We start from the raw sequence: 15223 nt of genomic DNA, 5'->3' as shown, positions 1-15223 counted from the left end.
GGCTGTGGCTTTTTTAGCCTCTGTCCTGGCTCTGCGCTGTGGATCCGCTTGGGAGTGTAACCTGAGGGTGCTGCTCCCAGCTAAGGCTGCTGTTGTCTGTGGGCTCCCAGCCCCCCACTCACGCCTTCGTAATCCTACCAGGATTGAGTCAGTGTCCCTGGTTATATGGTCCTTGCAAGCTGCTTTTCTGTTGCTTTTTCCTGTCGATTTGTCTGTGTTATAGTTGTAATTCCAGTTTGGTTCTGGGAGACGGTCTGTGTAGCTTCTGTTTACTCTGCCGCCATTTTGGAATCTCAAGAGGGCTTTTCATTGCTCACAAAACGTTGTACTGTACTGGGAAACTGAGCAAGGAACGCTCTTATATAGGCATACCTCAGAGATATTGCAGGTTTGGTTCCAGGTCATCACAGTAAATCAAGTAGTAGTGTTTTTGCTGAGAGAAGGTCTTACTTTCTATTTGTAAAAAAAAATGCACCTCTGTGAAGTACAATAAAGTGATGCATAATAGTAAGGTATATCTGTAAATGTTGAATTGAACTGCACACTGCCAAGGTCATCAAGCAGAGCAGTGGTACTAGGATGTGGTCAGCCCTTAGTCTTTAAGGTAGTCTGGTTAGAAATATCATAGAGTGTTTAATAAAAAAGTATATGTATTTTATATGCTAAGCTCAGCTTTAAGTGCATTCTAAATATCAAGAATAATTAAGAATATTTAGAATCCTTTACAAATCAAAACATAACCAACCTTCTTAATTATCTTTTTAGACCTGCTACATCAAAATGCCTAATTTGGAAGTCACTATTCCTCAAACAAAAATGACTAAATTTAGTGTATCAGAAGATATGGCCTTGCTTAGATGCTCTAAATGTAATCTCAGAAATAAGGCTAGCATTTCCAATAGAATTTTAAAAGCATTTCACGTCACAAACATGACCTTTAAATATGACAACACACACAAAACTCAGATGGCTACTCATACTCAAGATTTCAGAGTTGGGAACATTAATAATTCACACATACTCAACATTGATAAACACAGCATGGATCCCCTATATAAATAGAGGTGTTTTTTCCAGGCAAGGATTTTTAACAGGTGGATTCACAAATAACACAGTCTTTTAGGAACCAGCTACCATATAAATCTCAAAGATGAATAATATGGAAGTAGGTGCTACATTTGAATTGTTCTTTTAAGTAGTCTTTCACTGAAAGATAACAATAGCAGTGGGTAACAGTAACATTTATTGAGTGATTGCTTTGTATCAACTCACTAGTGGAAAGCAGCAGGAAAACAACAGTGATTGGGCATAATATTAAACAGAAGTACAGGCAGAATAGTCTTGTCAGTCTTTTTTTATTTCCCTAGTAACCCTGGTCAACACTTAGGACACTTTGGACTTCATTTATAAGCTAATCTAATTGGTCTTCCTGGCTTTTTAGCCATGTCCTTTAACCAACCTTCTCCATATTTATTTCTCTTTAAAATATTTTATGACTATATCATAGATTTTATAACATTAGGTAAATATAAAAGATTTATTTTTGAGAATAAAAGGAATACTTCCACGCCCCTTTTCACATCTTCCTGCTTCTTTCACACACACCACCATACATTTTGAAATGATAGTAAAAATAATAGTTATTAGCACTGACTGGCAGTCATGTTTTAAATACTTTTCATAATTCAGTAATCTTATGAGGTTGGCATTAGTATATCCATTTTTGAATGAGCAATGACGCACAGAAAGGTTAAGTTTACTTTTATATTTCTTTTATTGATGAAAGAATATCCAACCTATAAAAAAGGTTTTTTTATGAAAGTTTATTTGGGACAAAATTTTGAGGACATGCCCAGAAGCAAAATCTCAATGGATTGAGAAATTGCTCCAGAGAATGACAGTTTTCTAGTCTGTCCCATACATCAGAATCAAAGGAGAAGACGTAAGGAGGATTACATGAAGTCCATTAGTGGTTAGATCAAGGAAGCAGGAGAAAGCAAAGCAGGAAAATCTCTAGGACTGGATAAAAAGCAAAATGGAGAAACATATTTTTACATTGGTGGGTACAGGATAGTTAATAATTAAAATTTACAGCACATAGAGATTGTATGTGGGAAACAAGATAGTAGTGAGGGGTTCTGTGGTCTTATGCTCTGATGCCTGCTGTTGTGCCTTCAAGGAATCTGGAAAAGAATTACTCTGACATTTCCAAGATAGTTATCCTAGATGCCTAAGAACAGTGGACAGAGCTCACTTAAGGTAATGATTGATCTTTGCTAAGGAAGCAATAGGCTTGGTATGGTATTACCCACCATGGCCTGCACAGTTAGAAATTTATGATCAGAAGACCTCCTTTGAGGTTAGTGTTTGTCACTGAGCTTGTCAGCCTTCCCATGTGGCTCCTGGTAGCTTTTCAAATTTATTACATAGCCCTCTTTCGTTCACACTGTGTAGTATAGTGTCTTGATGGGCTTTGGGTTTTTAGGGCTTGTTGTTCATAAATTTGTTTGCTAACTATTATAAACAATCCTGCTGTAATCATCTCTTTGTGTTCCACATGTGCAAAATTTATCTACAGCAACAGTTCTCAGAGTGCTCTGAAGACCTTTGGGGGAAAGGGTCCCTGAGACCTTCTGGGGTCTACAATGTCCTCCCTTACTAAACCACTTGATGAGAGACCAGATATTCTTCACATACCTCAACGAAAACGTATCCAGCAGAGTAGAAGCAGAAACAAATATAAGAATCCAGCATTATTCAAGAGATTTGCAAAAATGTAAAACAGTGGCACTCTTTTAACTTTTTGGGTGATACAGTTATTTTTTTTTCCTCAAAAATTATATTTGATAAAATCATGGTTTTATTTTTTAAGTTAGTAAATATCTTAAAACATTTTAATTTTTAACATGGTAAATGTTAGTGGATATAACCCACATAAGCAAACGCTCTTTGGGGTTGTCTTTAGTAGTTTTTAAGAGTGTAGATGAGTCCCGAGATGAAAGAGTTTGAAAGAAGCAGGTCTACAACAATGATTTTTTTTTTCAAACTATAGGTGGGCTGTCACTTATAACTCACTGGTGGGGGAGAGAGAGAAAAATAGAAAATTCAGCAGATATACCTGTGAGTAAAATTGCTAGGTCATCCAATATGTGCATCTTTGGCTTTATTTGGTAATACTGAATTGTTTTCCAAAGCACTTGTACCAGTGTACATTCCTACCTCTGAATCCATATCCTCTTTAACAGGTGGTATTGTCTCACTTCAAATTTTTTGTTATGAAAAAATTTGTTGAGTGTGAAATGGTATCCTGTTCTTGTTCCCATTTGTGCTCCCCTGATCACTGATGAAATGCACCTTTTTCTCCATAACTTTGCTAGTCTTTTGTGTTTTTCCTTCTTTGAAATGGCTGTTCTCTGTTCTTGTCTTCTGGCTGTTTTTATTTTATTTTTTTTAATCCTCATCCGAGGATATTTTTCCATTGATTTTTAGGTAAAGGGAGGGAGGGAGGGAGGGAGGGAGGGAGGGAGGGAGGGAGGGAGGGAGGGAGGGGGAGGGAGGGAGAGAGAGAGAGACATTAATTGGTTGTCTCCTGCACGACACAGACAGGGGGCCTGGGATCTAACCTGCAACCCAGGTACATGCCCTTGACTAGGAATCAAACCCTTGGCCCTTCCGTACAAGAGCCCACGCACTAACCGCTGAGCCAACACAGTCAGGGCTCTTCTGCCTGTTTTAAATTGATTTTTCTTATTGGTTTATAGCTATAATTTACATATTCTGGATATTAATTCTGACTCTCAAGAGTTTTCTAAATACTCTTTGGCTTGTTTTTGTATAGTATCCTCTGTTTAATAGTATTTATTAATTTTAGTGTAGTAAAATTTATTCGTCTTTTTTGTGTGTGTGATTTGTGCTTTTTGGTTAAGAAATTCTTCTTTACAACCAAGGCCTTGATGGTATTCTTCTATATTTTTCTCTACAATATTAAAGTTGAGCCTTTTAAGTCCTTAATTTGCTTGAAATTTGTGTGCTGTGAGGTAGGGATCCAGTTTAATGTTTTTATTTAAGATCCACAATTGTTGCAGCATTACTGGTTGAAAATTCATCCTTTTCCCAATGTGTAATTTTAGCTATCAATATATTAATTTCTGTATGTGATGGGTGCATTATCGGCTCTTTGTTTCATTTGTCTCTGCTTGTCTGTAGTCACTGTCTTAATGATTATCCTTTTTATTTGTCTGTTAGACAAAGGGTAACTGTCTTCCTTGTTCCTCAACAGAAATGTTAACTATCCTTGGTCCTTTGCTGTTCTTCAATAGAAAGTCTAGAGTCTGCTATTGGAATTGCCATTGAAATTTCAATTTAGGAATAATTGATGTCTTTAGAATATTGAGCCGTCTCTCTGAACATGTTATGTCACTTTAGTTTTTTAGAACATTTTTCACTAAAGTTTTGTAATTTCAGGTCCTGAACTTTATTGACTAAATTTACTTCTATTTTAATTTTTTTTTCATAAGTTGCATTTTCTAAACTGGTATGTAGAATTATGATTGATGCTTTCACATTAATTTTACCCAGAAACTCTTCTGAATTCTAATTCTACTATTTGAGGATTCTTTGGTGTTTTCTATTTAGACTATCATAATCTGTGAAGTTTGGATTTTTCCTTTTCAATCTTAACATCTATCTGTTCTTTCTTTCCATTATCTTAATGTGCAGGCTAGGAAATGCAGCACATCATTGACTAGCTGTCTTGTAAATATCTTTGTTTTGTTCCTGAATATAAAAGGAATGTTTTAAATTTTGCACCATAAATGTTGTCGTTTTTGTTTGTTTTTTGTTGTTGTTTCTTTTTTTTCTTTTTCTTTATTGTTGAAAGTATGACAGGTGCCCTACACGCTTTTCCATATTGACCCCTCTCCTGCTTTCCTCAAACTAATGTCTGTCCATTGGTTGGGCATATATGCATATAAGTTCTTTGGTTTATCTCTTCCCACCCCATCCCTTTGAGGTTTGTCAGTCTGTTCCCTACTTCCATTTCTCTGGATCTATTTTGATCGACAGCTTATTTTGTTCACAATATTCCATAAATAAGTGAGATCATGTGGTATGTGTCTTTCTCTAACGGGCTTATTTCGCTTAGCCTGATACTCTCCAGGTCCCTCCATGTCATCTCAAAGGGTAAGAGATCTTTCTTTCTTACAGTTGAATAGTATTCCATTGTGTAAATGTACCACTACTTTTATTCAATCATTATCCACTCATCTACTGATGGACACTTGGGTTGTTTCCAGACCTTAGCTATTGTAAATAGCACTGCTATGAGCATAGGGGTGCATATATTCTTCTTGATTGGTGTTTCAGGCTTCTTAGGATATATTCCCAGAAGTGAAATCACTGGTTTAAATGGCAATTTTATTTTTAATTTATTGAGGAAACACCATATTGTTTTCTATAGCGGCTGCACCAGTCTGCATTCCCACCAGCAATGTGATAGAGTACCCTTTTCTCTACATCCTCGCCAACATTTGTTGTTAGAGGATTTGCTGATGGCTGCTCTTCTGGCAGATGTGCGATGATATCTCATACTCATTTTAATTTGCATCTCTCTGATGATTAGTGACATTGAGCACTTTTTCCATATGTCTCTTGGCCATTTGTATGTCCTGTTTGGAGAGGTGTCTATTCAGGTCCTCTGCCCATTTCTTAATTGAATTATTTGTCTTCCTTTTGTTGAGTTGTATGAATACTCTATATATTTTGGATATTAACCCCTTATCCGATGTATCATTCGCAAATATGTTCTCCCAAATATATTCTCCCAAAGAGTGGGTTCCCTTTTCATTTTGTTGCTGGTTTCTTTTGTTGTGTAGAACCTTTTTAGTTTGATGTAATCCCATTTATTACTTTTTTCCTTTGTTTCTCTTGCCCTAGGCGATCTATCAGTGAAAATTCCACTACGTGTGATGTCTGAGATTTTTCTGCCTACATTTTCTTCTATGATTTTTATGGTTTCACCAGTTACATTTAAGTCTTTTATCCATTCTGAGTTTATTCTTATGTATGGTGTAAGTTGATGGTCTAGTTTGATTTTTTTGCATGTACCTGTCCAATTTTCCCAACACCATTTATTTATGTATTTATTTTAGGTTGTGATTCTTTTTTTTTTAATTCATTTATTTTTTTATTAATTTGTTTTTGTTACCGATGTTTTTTATTTGTCCCCTACTGACACCCTCCTCCCTTTCACACACCATTTATTAAAGAGACTATCTTTTCTCCATTGTATGCTCTTGCCTCCTTTGTCGAATATTAATTGTGCATAATGTCTTGGGTTGATTTCAGGGTTCTCTGTTCTGTTCCATTGATCTGTATACCTGTTCTTGTGCCAGTACCAAGCTGTTTTGATTATGTTGGCTTTGTAGTATAACCTGATATCTGGTATTGTGATCCCTCCCACTTTTTTCTTCTTTATCAAGATTGCTGTGGCTATTCAGGGTCTTTTTTGGTACCATATAAACTTTTGGAGTACTTGTTCTAGATCTGTGAAATGTGCCCTTGGCACTTTAATAGGATTACATTGAATCTGTAGATTGCTTTGGGTAGTACGGACTTTTTAATGATGTTGATTCTCCAATCCACGAACATGGTATGTTTCCACTTTTTTATATCTTCCTTGATTTCTTTATTCAGTGTCCTGTATCTTTCTGAGAACAGGTCTTTTACCTCCTAGGTCATCTTATTTTGTTGTTGTTGTTGCATTGGTAAATGGGATTTTTTTTTTTAAGTTTTCCTTTCTGCGTGTTTGTTATTGGTATATAAAAAAGCCATCGATTTCAGGATGTTAATTTTGTATGCTGGTACTTTGTGGAATTTATTTATTAAATCCAGTAGATTTTTGATGAAGTCTTTAGGGTTTTCTTGTTTGTTTGTTTGATTGTTTGTTTGTTTGGTTGGTTTTGGTAATTTTTCTTATAAGAAATATTTCTTTAATAGCTAGATATTAAATTGTATTGAATGCTTTTTGCATTTGTTGATGATCATATAGATTTTCACTGTAATGGACTGTATTGCATTAAAAGATATTCTCATGTTCACCTAGTCTTACCTGGAATAACCCTACCTTGATCATACTGTTTTTTTCTGTAGAGTTGGGTATGGTTTACTAAATTGTATTTAAACTTTTATGTACTTGATTTTTTTTTTCCAGCCATGTTGTACATTCTATTTGAAAAAAAGGCAAATAATACACATTTTTAATCATACTTTACACTTAACACCGTATTACAGAGATGTTAAGTAAATATTTGAATCATAGTGTTCCTAAGTACATTATTTCACCTAATAACTAAAGCTATCAGGAAAGGAAGTGGTCAGATAAAATATTTAGCCTTTAATTCTGGAAGTTTCTCCTAGAATTATATCATTGTAGTTGGAAAAATATTTATTGAGTGCTTGGGGTCATGGAAGTAGTACTGGATTAGGAGTTAGACTGGGGCTTCTTAGTAGCTTTGAGACCTTAAGCAAATGGCTTAAGTTTTCTTAGCCTCTGTTTTTTCACCTACAAAATGGGGACAATAATATTTGCTATGCTTACTTCACAAGTTCTTGTGATAATTAAAAGGGCATATGAATGTGGTTAAAAAAAAAAACAGTGTGCCAACAAATCTACGATACCATGTTCAGTGTTCTGAGAATCAATCCAAGTATGTCTTTCCAGACTATAAAGTGGAGAAATGTTTTCTCACCTGTCAGGATTGTTGTGAGAATCAACCCAGATACTGGAAGTGTAAATTATTAACTGCAGTGGGTATTTGTGGTTTTTGGATTGTTATTTTTAGTATGTATATTGAGGGAGTGAGCTGAGCATAAACATTCTGCTGGAAGGATCTTTTGCCTTCCCATAGTTTTCAGGTGCTCATGATTGGATGGCACATGGCATTGAAGGCAAGAAGAATAATTCACTTGAAATCTATCATTCTAGATGACTGCTATCTCTAGAAAGGCCTGTTTACAAGGTTGGGTATTGGTTGGTACATATGAACCTAATAATAAACTATTTCATACACCGATATAAAACTTCAGCCTAAATGATGAGTGGCTCTCTGTGCCTGAACTGTTTGTACAAACAAATTGGTTAATCACACCTGCTTTCTTTTTGGAAGTCAGGAATGTCACCGGCCCCAAATAAAAACCTCTGCCACTAAGTCGAATGAGCTTTCTTGGTAGATGACACTTCATGTGAGTTGTCGTTAATTAGTTGCTGGAGGAATTACGCACAATCTGTAGAGGAATTTTGAAAGCTTGTACCTGATATACTACAGACTTCATCCCATGCATCTTTCCCTTTGCTGATTTTGCTCTGTATCCTTTTGCTATAATAAATCACAAACATGAGTATGACTATTTGTTGAATCCTGTCAGTCCTTCTAGGAAGTTATAGAACCTGGGGCTGGTCTTGGGAACTCCTAACATTCGTAGTGACAATAATTAGTGCCTTCTCAAAATTCAAGTTTCCAGATACTAGCCAAGAACCAACCTTGTAAGTAGACATTTCCAAGGATAGCACTTTCAAGTCTGCTGTTAACCCTACTTTTAATGACATTTGTGCTATTTGTTTTTTGATATAAAGGAAACCAAAAACTTTTCTTGTCTTTCCGTGGTTTACAGTAATTTTATTGAATAGGATAACCCAATTTTATAAACAATGTGGTTTTTTTACTGCTTTGCAGGGGAATTGTATAACTAATTTATTTAACAGATTTATTGAACATTTACCAAGTGCCTTTATTAGAAGTTAAACTCTATTGCAGATGCCAGTGGTGTCCTACAATTCAATTCACTTCTGGCACTAACTTCCAAGAGACAGTGCAGACTCCACAGGTTAAGGGATTAGGTGCCACAAGCACCAGACTTATAATTACAGCTTTTTAATAAAAGACACAACTCAGAAACAGGTAGACACACCTAGGGCAAGATGTAAAGAGGCTTATGGCCAATCTGGACGCTCCCATTCGTGGTGACATAACAGCCAGAGTTTTTATAAAGGTTTCATTATGTAGACATGATTGGTTAAATCATTGGCCATTAGTGACTAAACTCAATCTTCAGCTTCTCTCCCTTCTGAGGTCTGGGGGTAGGGCTGAAATTTCTAATTCTTTAATCACCTGGTTGTTTTTTCTGGCTACCAGGTCTCATCTTAAAGCTATCTAAGGGGCCCTACTATTAGCATAACAAGGACACTGCTGTTACTTTAAGAAATTTCAAGAGTTTTTTAATCTGTTAGTTAGGAACCAGGGACAGACACCAGATACATTTTTTATTCCACAGGGCATACAAATAATAAATATATCTGGTAGGGATAAGTATTTTGGGAAAGGGGGTAAGGAGATTGAGTGACGGAAGGGCACTCACTGCTGTAGACAGGGCAGCCAGGGAAAGCATCACTGACAGACTTCTGTGCAGGTCACTCAGTGAATGGCATGAAGAAGGGACCTTGCCAGGCGAAATAAACTTAGCAAATGAAAATGGAGTGTACTGCACATTCTAGAAATTAAAAAAATAGTATGGCTGGGAAATGGTGGTGGCGGTATGGAGAAAGAGTGGTAGGGAATGAGGTCAGAGTTAACCTGGGTTAGATTATGTGGGGCCTTATAAACCATGATAAGAATTTTGGATTACTTGAATTAGTTTACTTTTTTAGAAAGAATCTTAAGGACTACTATTTGGAAACCAGACTAAGGGGTTATGGACAAGAGTGGTTAGGGGCTCGTTTAGTTCAGACAAAAGATCAAAATGGTGTCAACCAAAGTATTAGTAGTGGAATTGATGAGAAGTTGGAGAGTTTCTTGATATATTCTGATAGAGGCCCAACAAAATTTACTGGAAGATTAGATGTGGGATGTATGAGAAATGACTCCAATGCATGAGAACATTGACCCCACACATTCATAGTAACAATGAATTTTATTGATTAAAATTTGACATTCAAAATGAGTTGGCTGATTTAGAAAATGGAGTACATTTAGCATTGCTTTTCCAAAAAGAAAAAAAAATCCCATCTCACTGTAACTTAACATTTTTTTAATATAAAAAGACTTCGCATAGTTGGTCTGTTGATCCAACCCAAGCAGTATTTTGATGACATATATATGACAAGTTTTGTTGGACAAATCTTGAACTGGTTTATAAGAGCTAGCAGGCTGTGATTTTAATGAAGTTGGTTTGTTTTCGGTAAATTATTAGCACAGTCCTGTTAATATCTGCACTGTTCAGTAATTCTAACAGAAATTGTTTTGATAAGTAATATTTCCTAACAATGATATTTCCTGCATGATAGGATTCTAGTAGTTTGTATGAAGAACTAAAGCTTTCTGTGAAGAATCATATTTAGAATTAAGGTATGTGATAATTCATGGTGCTTTGCAAAAGCTTTGGCAATATTATATATTATAAAAATTGAAAACTCACTCTGTTTTCCAGCCACCTGTAAAACCCGATGTCATTTTGCCAAAAAGCTTGAAAAATGTTAACTCTCAGTCCTTGTTGCATGTGAACACACTTTTTACAATAGACCTAACATTGATTTACCACTTTTGAGTCTTATTCCTACCTCTTCCAACTTCTTTGCTCTTTCCTTTAGTTTTCATTGCAATAAAGTGTGTTTTGCATTTGCAGAAATAGCCTTCAGTTTTTAATAAGATACAGATATGATGCGGTTATTTTGATTGTCTTTGTTTATACCAGGAGATTGTTTACTGTTATTTTAAATATTCATATTTCTTTTTACTTTTCTGGAAGCAGATTTGTCTGGTGCTGTAGCAGAGAACTATGTAGGAGTTGAAAACTTGGATTGCTGAGGCTACTTGAATAAGAAAAATGAGTGTCTTGAGAATTTTGAGCAGCCAGCAGTCATATTTTCCCCCTTAGCTTTCAATTTCTTCATTATTTCCACTACTCTAGGTCTCTGTACCAACAGGAAATCACCTATAACAAACAAAACTCTACATTTAAACAGAATCCCATTCATGACAGAAGATGTGTGTGTGGAGATAAACTTTTATGTTTAGGTATTTGATAAGCTTTAATGTTTTCTTTGTTTCCCCTTTTTCCCCTAACTAAATGTAAAGTTTTTGGAGCAAGGACTATGCCTTATTATCTTTATGTATACTACAGTGTTTTGGACATTTGATAAATATTCATGAAGTATTTAGTTGATTGGGGATAGATTAATTCAGTCATTTTGTAGAAGTTTCTGATACTGTAAAAAGACAATTTTCTGAATGTACATTTTACAGTAAATATTAAAATAAAATATATTAAATTGATTGTGAGTATAATATTTATGCATTTCTGTGCAGCATTTGTATTTAAGTCGTATGATCTTTCTTTCTTTCTTTCTTTCTTTCTTTCTTTCTTTCTTTCTTTCTTTCTTTCTTTCCTTCTTTCCTTCTTTCCTTCTTTCCTTCTTCTTTCCTTCTTTCCTTCTTTCCTAGGCCGAGAGAGAGAGAGAGACATCGATTTATTGTTTCATTTATTTATGCATTCATTGGGTTGATTCTTTTACGTACCCTGACTGGGGATCAAACCCACAACTCTAGTGTATCAGGACAACGTGATAACCAACTGAGCCACCCAGCCAGGGCTGACATTATTTCCTTTTTATAGTGTCTGTCATATGGCTATACTTACACAGATATGAAACACTTTAAAAGTTTTATTATTTTAAATTAATGATTGGATTCTGTTGTATATTATTAGTGGTCTGTCTTATTTCTGTTGTCTCTGTCAGTGGAACATATGACCAGTCCAGTTCTCAGTAACGAACATTCATACACACACACATGCTGTGTGCAAAATTTTGAAAGGTAATTTCTGTATTTTTATCTTTCAGAACATCTTAGCTGAACCATCGAAGTCTAATGGAAGTATGCTTCGCCATTCCTCTTCATATGTAGTATATCCACCTGATAAACCTTTCCTTAATAGTGATCTACGACGCTCCCCAAATAAGCCTACACTTGCCTATCCAGAAAGCAACAGCAGAGGTAATAGAGCCTAGCAAAAATAGATGTGGATTTTTGGGGGGGTTTACTCACTGCTTCATAACTCTTAATTATGTCTTCCATTTATTTTAAATTTAGAGGAGGAGAGTATATTCCTACCTTCCTGTTTTTAACCTCCTCAAAATATAATGCATTTTTTGTGTGTTTCTTAATTATCAGACATCATCATTCTCTTTCCTTTATTCTTTAGTAATTTGCTTATTTCTGAACTTTTAAAAAAATTTTCTTTACGTAGATGTAAAGATCAGAACTAGATGTAATACTGTAATAGAAGGATTACTATCTAGTTCTAAGACTTTGTGTTCCTGCTAGAACTCTGTGGCTTGGTTTTTTATTTTGGGCTTTTTTTAAAGAAGAAATTATTACTAAAACTTAACTGTTTTTATTCCACTGTGGACATAGTTATTTGTTTTTTGCTTTTTTAACCTGTGTCAAGTTTGAATGTTATGCAATTTTTGTTATTTTTCAGAATTGCTAGTCTTTAACTATTGTATTCTGATAAGTAGCATTTTATCAGTGTTTTATTAACCATTAAATTAGCATTTTCTTTGTCATCATTGTCTTTAGAAACAGTATCTTATAAATAAGTTTCTGGTTATGAAATTGAATACTGAGTATTGAAATTTCTATTTTTTTTTAAACTTTATTGTTGAATATGTTACAGATGTTCCTCTTTTTTTCCTTATTGACCTCCTCCTCCCTGCTCCCACCCTCCTCCTACCTTTTCACACACTATTGTTTGTGTCCATTGGTTATGCATATATGCATATAAGTTGTTTGGTTTATTTTTTTCCCCACCCCTCTTCTTTCCCTTTGAGGTTTGTCAGTCTAACAACCAATTTGTACTTCTTAATACCTTCACCTTTTTCACCCATTCCCCCAACCCCCCTCCCATCTGGCAACCAACAAAAAGTTCTCTGTATATGTAAGTCTGTTTCTGTTCTGCTTGTTCGTTTTGTTTGTAAATTTAATTGTTGATAGATATGTATTGCCATTTTATTCATATTTTTGATGTTCTTTTTCTTGAAGAAGACCCTCCAACATTTCATATAATACTGGTTTGGTGGTGATGAACTCCTTTAGCTCTCGTCTGGGAAACTATTCATATGTCCATCAATTCAAAAGGATAGCTTTGCAGGATAGATTATTCTTGGTTGTAGGTTCTTGCTTTTCATAACTCTGAATATTCCTTGCCACTTCCTTATGGCCTGCAAAGTTTCTTTTGAGAAATCAGCTGACAGTCTTATGGGCGCTCCCTTATAGGTAACTAACTGCTTTTCTCTTGCTGCTTTTAAGATTCTCTTTCTGTCTTGAACCTTTTGCATTTTGATGATGATATGTCTTGGTGTGGACCTCTTGGGATTCATCTTGCTTGGGGCTCTCTGTGCTTCCTGGACTTGTATGTCTGTTTCCTTCACCAAGTTAGGGAAGTTTTCGGTCATTATTTTTTCAAATAGGTTTTCAATTTCTTGCCCTCTCTCTTCTCCTTCTGGCTCCCTCATAATGTGAATGTTGGTATGCTTGAAATTGTCCCAGAGGCTCCTTACATGACCCTCATTTTTTGGATTCTTTTTTCTTTTGCTGTTCTGATTTGGTGTTTCTTGCTTTCTTATATTCCAAAGCGATGGTTTGCTTCTTGGCTTTACCTACTCTACTATTGAATTTTTGTAAATTATTCTTCATCTCAGTTAGTGTTCCCTTCATTTCCGACTGGTCCTTTTTTATGCTCTTGAGGCCCTCACTAAGTTCATTTAGCACCCTTATAAGCAGTGTTTTGAACTCTGCATCTGTTAGATTGCTTATCTCCATTTCATTTAGTTCTTTTCCTGGAGTTTTGTTTCATTCTGTCATTTGGGACATGTTTTTTTGTTTCCTCATTTTGGCTGCCTCCCTGTGTTTGTTTTTATGTATTAGGTGGAGTTGCTATGTTTCCTGGGCTTCCTAGGGTGGTCTGTTGCAGTAGGTGTCCTATAGAGTCCAGTGGCACAGCCTCCCTTGCCACCCCAGCTGGGTCCTTGAGGTGCACCCTTTGTGTGTACTGTACACCCTTCTGTTGTATTGAGCCTTGATTGCTGTTGGCAAGTCAATGGGAGAAATTTACTTAGGCTGATCAGCTTCAAGGACTGGCTGTGCTCACTGACCACTGACCTCTGATTAACTTGGAAGACCAGCTCTGTAGGGGCCCACCATACAGCAAGACTTAATTCAGCAGGGCTCTGGTACTCACTGAGTCCACTCCTTGATTGTGTCACTGTGGAGGTGGTATTTCAATGTGGTCTGAAGCTGTCCACTGGGTGTGCTGGCTCTGGGGCAGGGTCAGCTACTGCCGTGTTCTGCCTGGGGCCACCAGGCATAAACTACAAAGTGATCTGCAGATGGCAGATCAGGTGCTCACTGAGGCCAGATGCTGCTTTTTTGAGAGAATTTAGGAAAATCAGAAGCAAATGCCCAGACAGGCCATTCCTATGGTAAAGCCGCTGTGAACAGCTTGGGTGGGCCTGAAAGTTGGGTGGGGCAGAGACAGGACAGGGCAAACAGTGTGAGACAGGTTGCTGGCGTCCCAGATATGGCCCCTGCCTGCTGGCCTTGTTGGGGAAGGGCTCACCAAAGGAAGAATGGCCTCCACCAGAATGTCTGTCTGGGAGAAAGCCACCTCTTCAGCCCTCATCTCGATGCCTAACAGCTCAGTTCTTCCCTGTATGTCTCTGGCACCCCTCAAGCTGCCCCTCCCTCCATGCTGGAGTTCAGAGGGAGCAAGTTCGAGTAAGTTCGTGTGCGGGCCCTTTAGGAGGAGCTGCTTGGGGCTTCTGCAGCCGCAGCCTCCCTCAGTCTCAGTTCCCACTGGTTTTTCCAGCCAGAAGTGATGGGAACTTCTCTTCCTGGCACTGGAACCCTGAGCTGGGCGCCTTTTTTGGGACAGAGACCCCTCACTCCTCAGGGAGGACCTTCCCAGCCGAGGTGTCCTTCCTGATTTTTATCTGCCACACAAGGGTGTGGGACCAGCCCCCACCGCTCTGTCCCTCCTACCAGTCTCGATGTGGCTGCTGCTTTAATTTTATAGTTTTAGGACTTCCATTCAGCTGTATTTCAGGTAGTTCTGAATGATGGTTGTTCTGTAGTTTAGTTTTAATTTTGATGTGGTTGTGGGAGGAGACAAG

General features: G+C 36.8%; 1 protein-coding gene across 1 annotated transcript in view; it reads left to right on the top strand.

Annotated features, from left to right (window-relative positions):
• CEP57 (centrosomal protein 57) overlaps positions 1–15223 on the top strand; it is a 56049-nt gene that overhangs the window by 7248 nt on the left and 33578 nt on the right. The window contains exon 2 of the mRNA XM_036257925.1: positions 11894–12047. Within this exon, the coding sequence (XP_036113818.1) occupies positions 11894–12047 (154 nt within the window). The remainder of the gene's footprint in view (positions 1–11893; positions 12048–15223) is intronic.

This window comes from Molossus molossus, unplaced genomic scaffold (assembly GCF_014108415.1).
Source record: "Molossus molossus isolate mMolMol1 unplaced genomic scaffold, mMolMol1.p scaffold_m16_p_13, whole genome shotgun sequence".
In the NCBI taxonomy this organism is placed as follows: domain Eukaryota; kingdom Metazoa; phylum Chordata; class Mammalia; order Chiroptera; family Molossidae; genus Molossus; species Molossus molossus.
The sequence above is the reverse complement of the archived record's forward strand: the minus strand, read 5'-3'. Positions and strand labels throughout refer to the sequence as shown.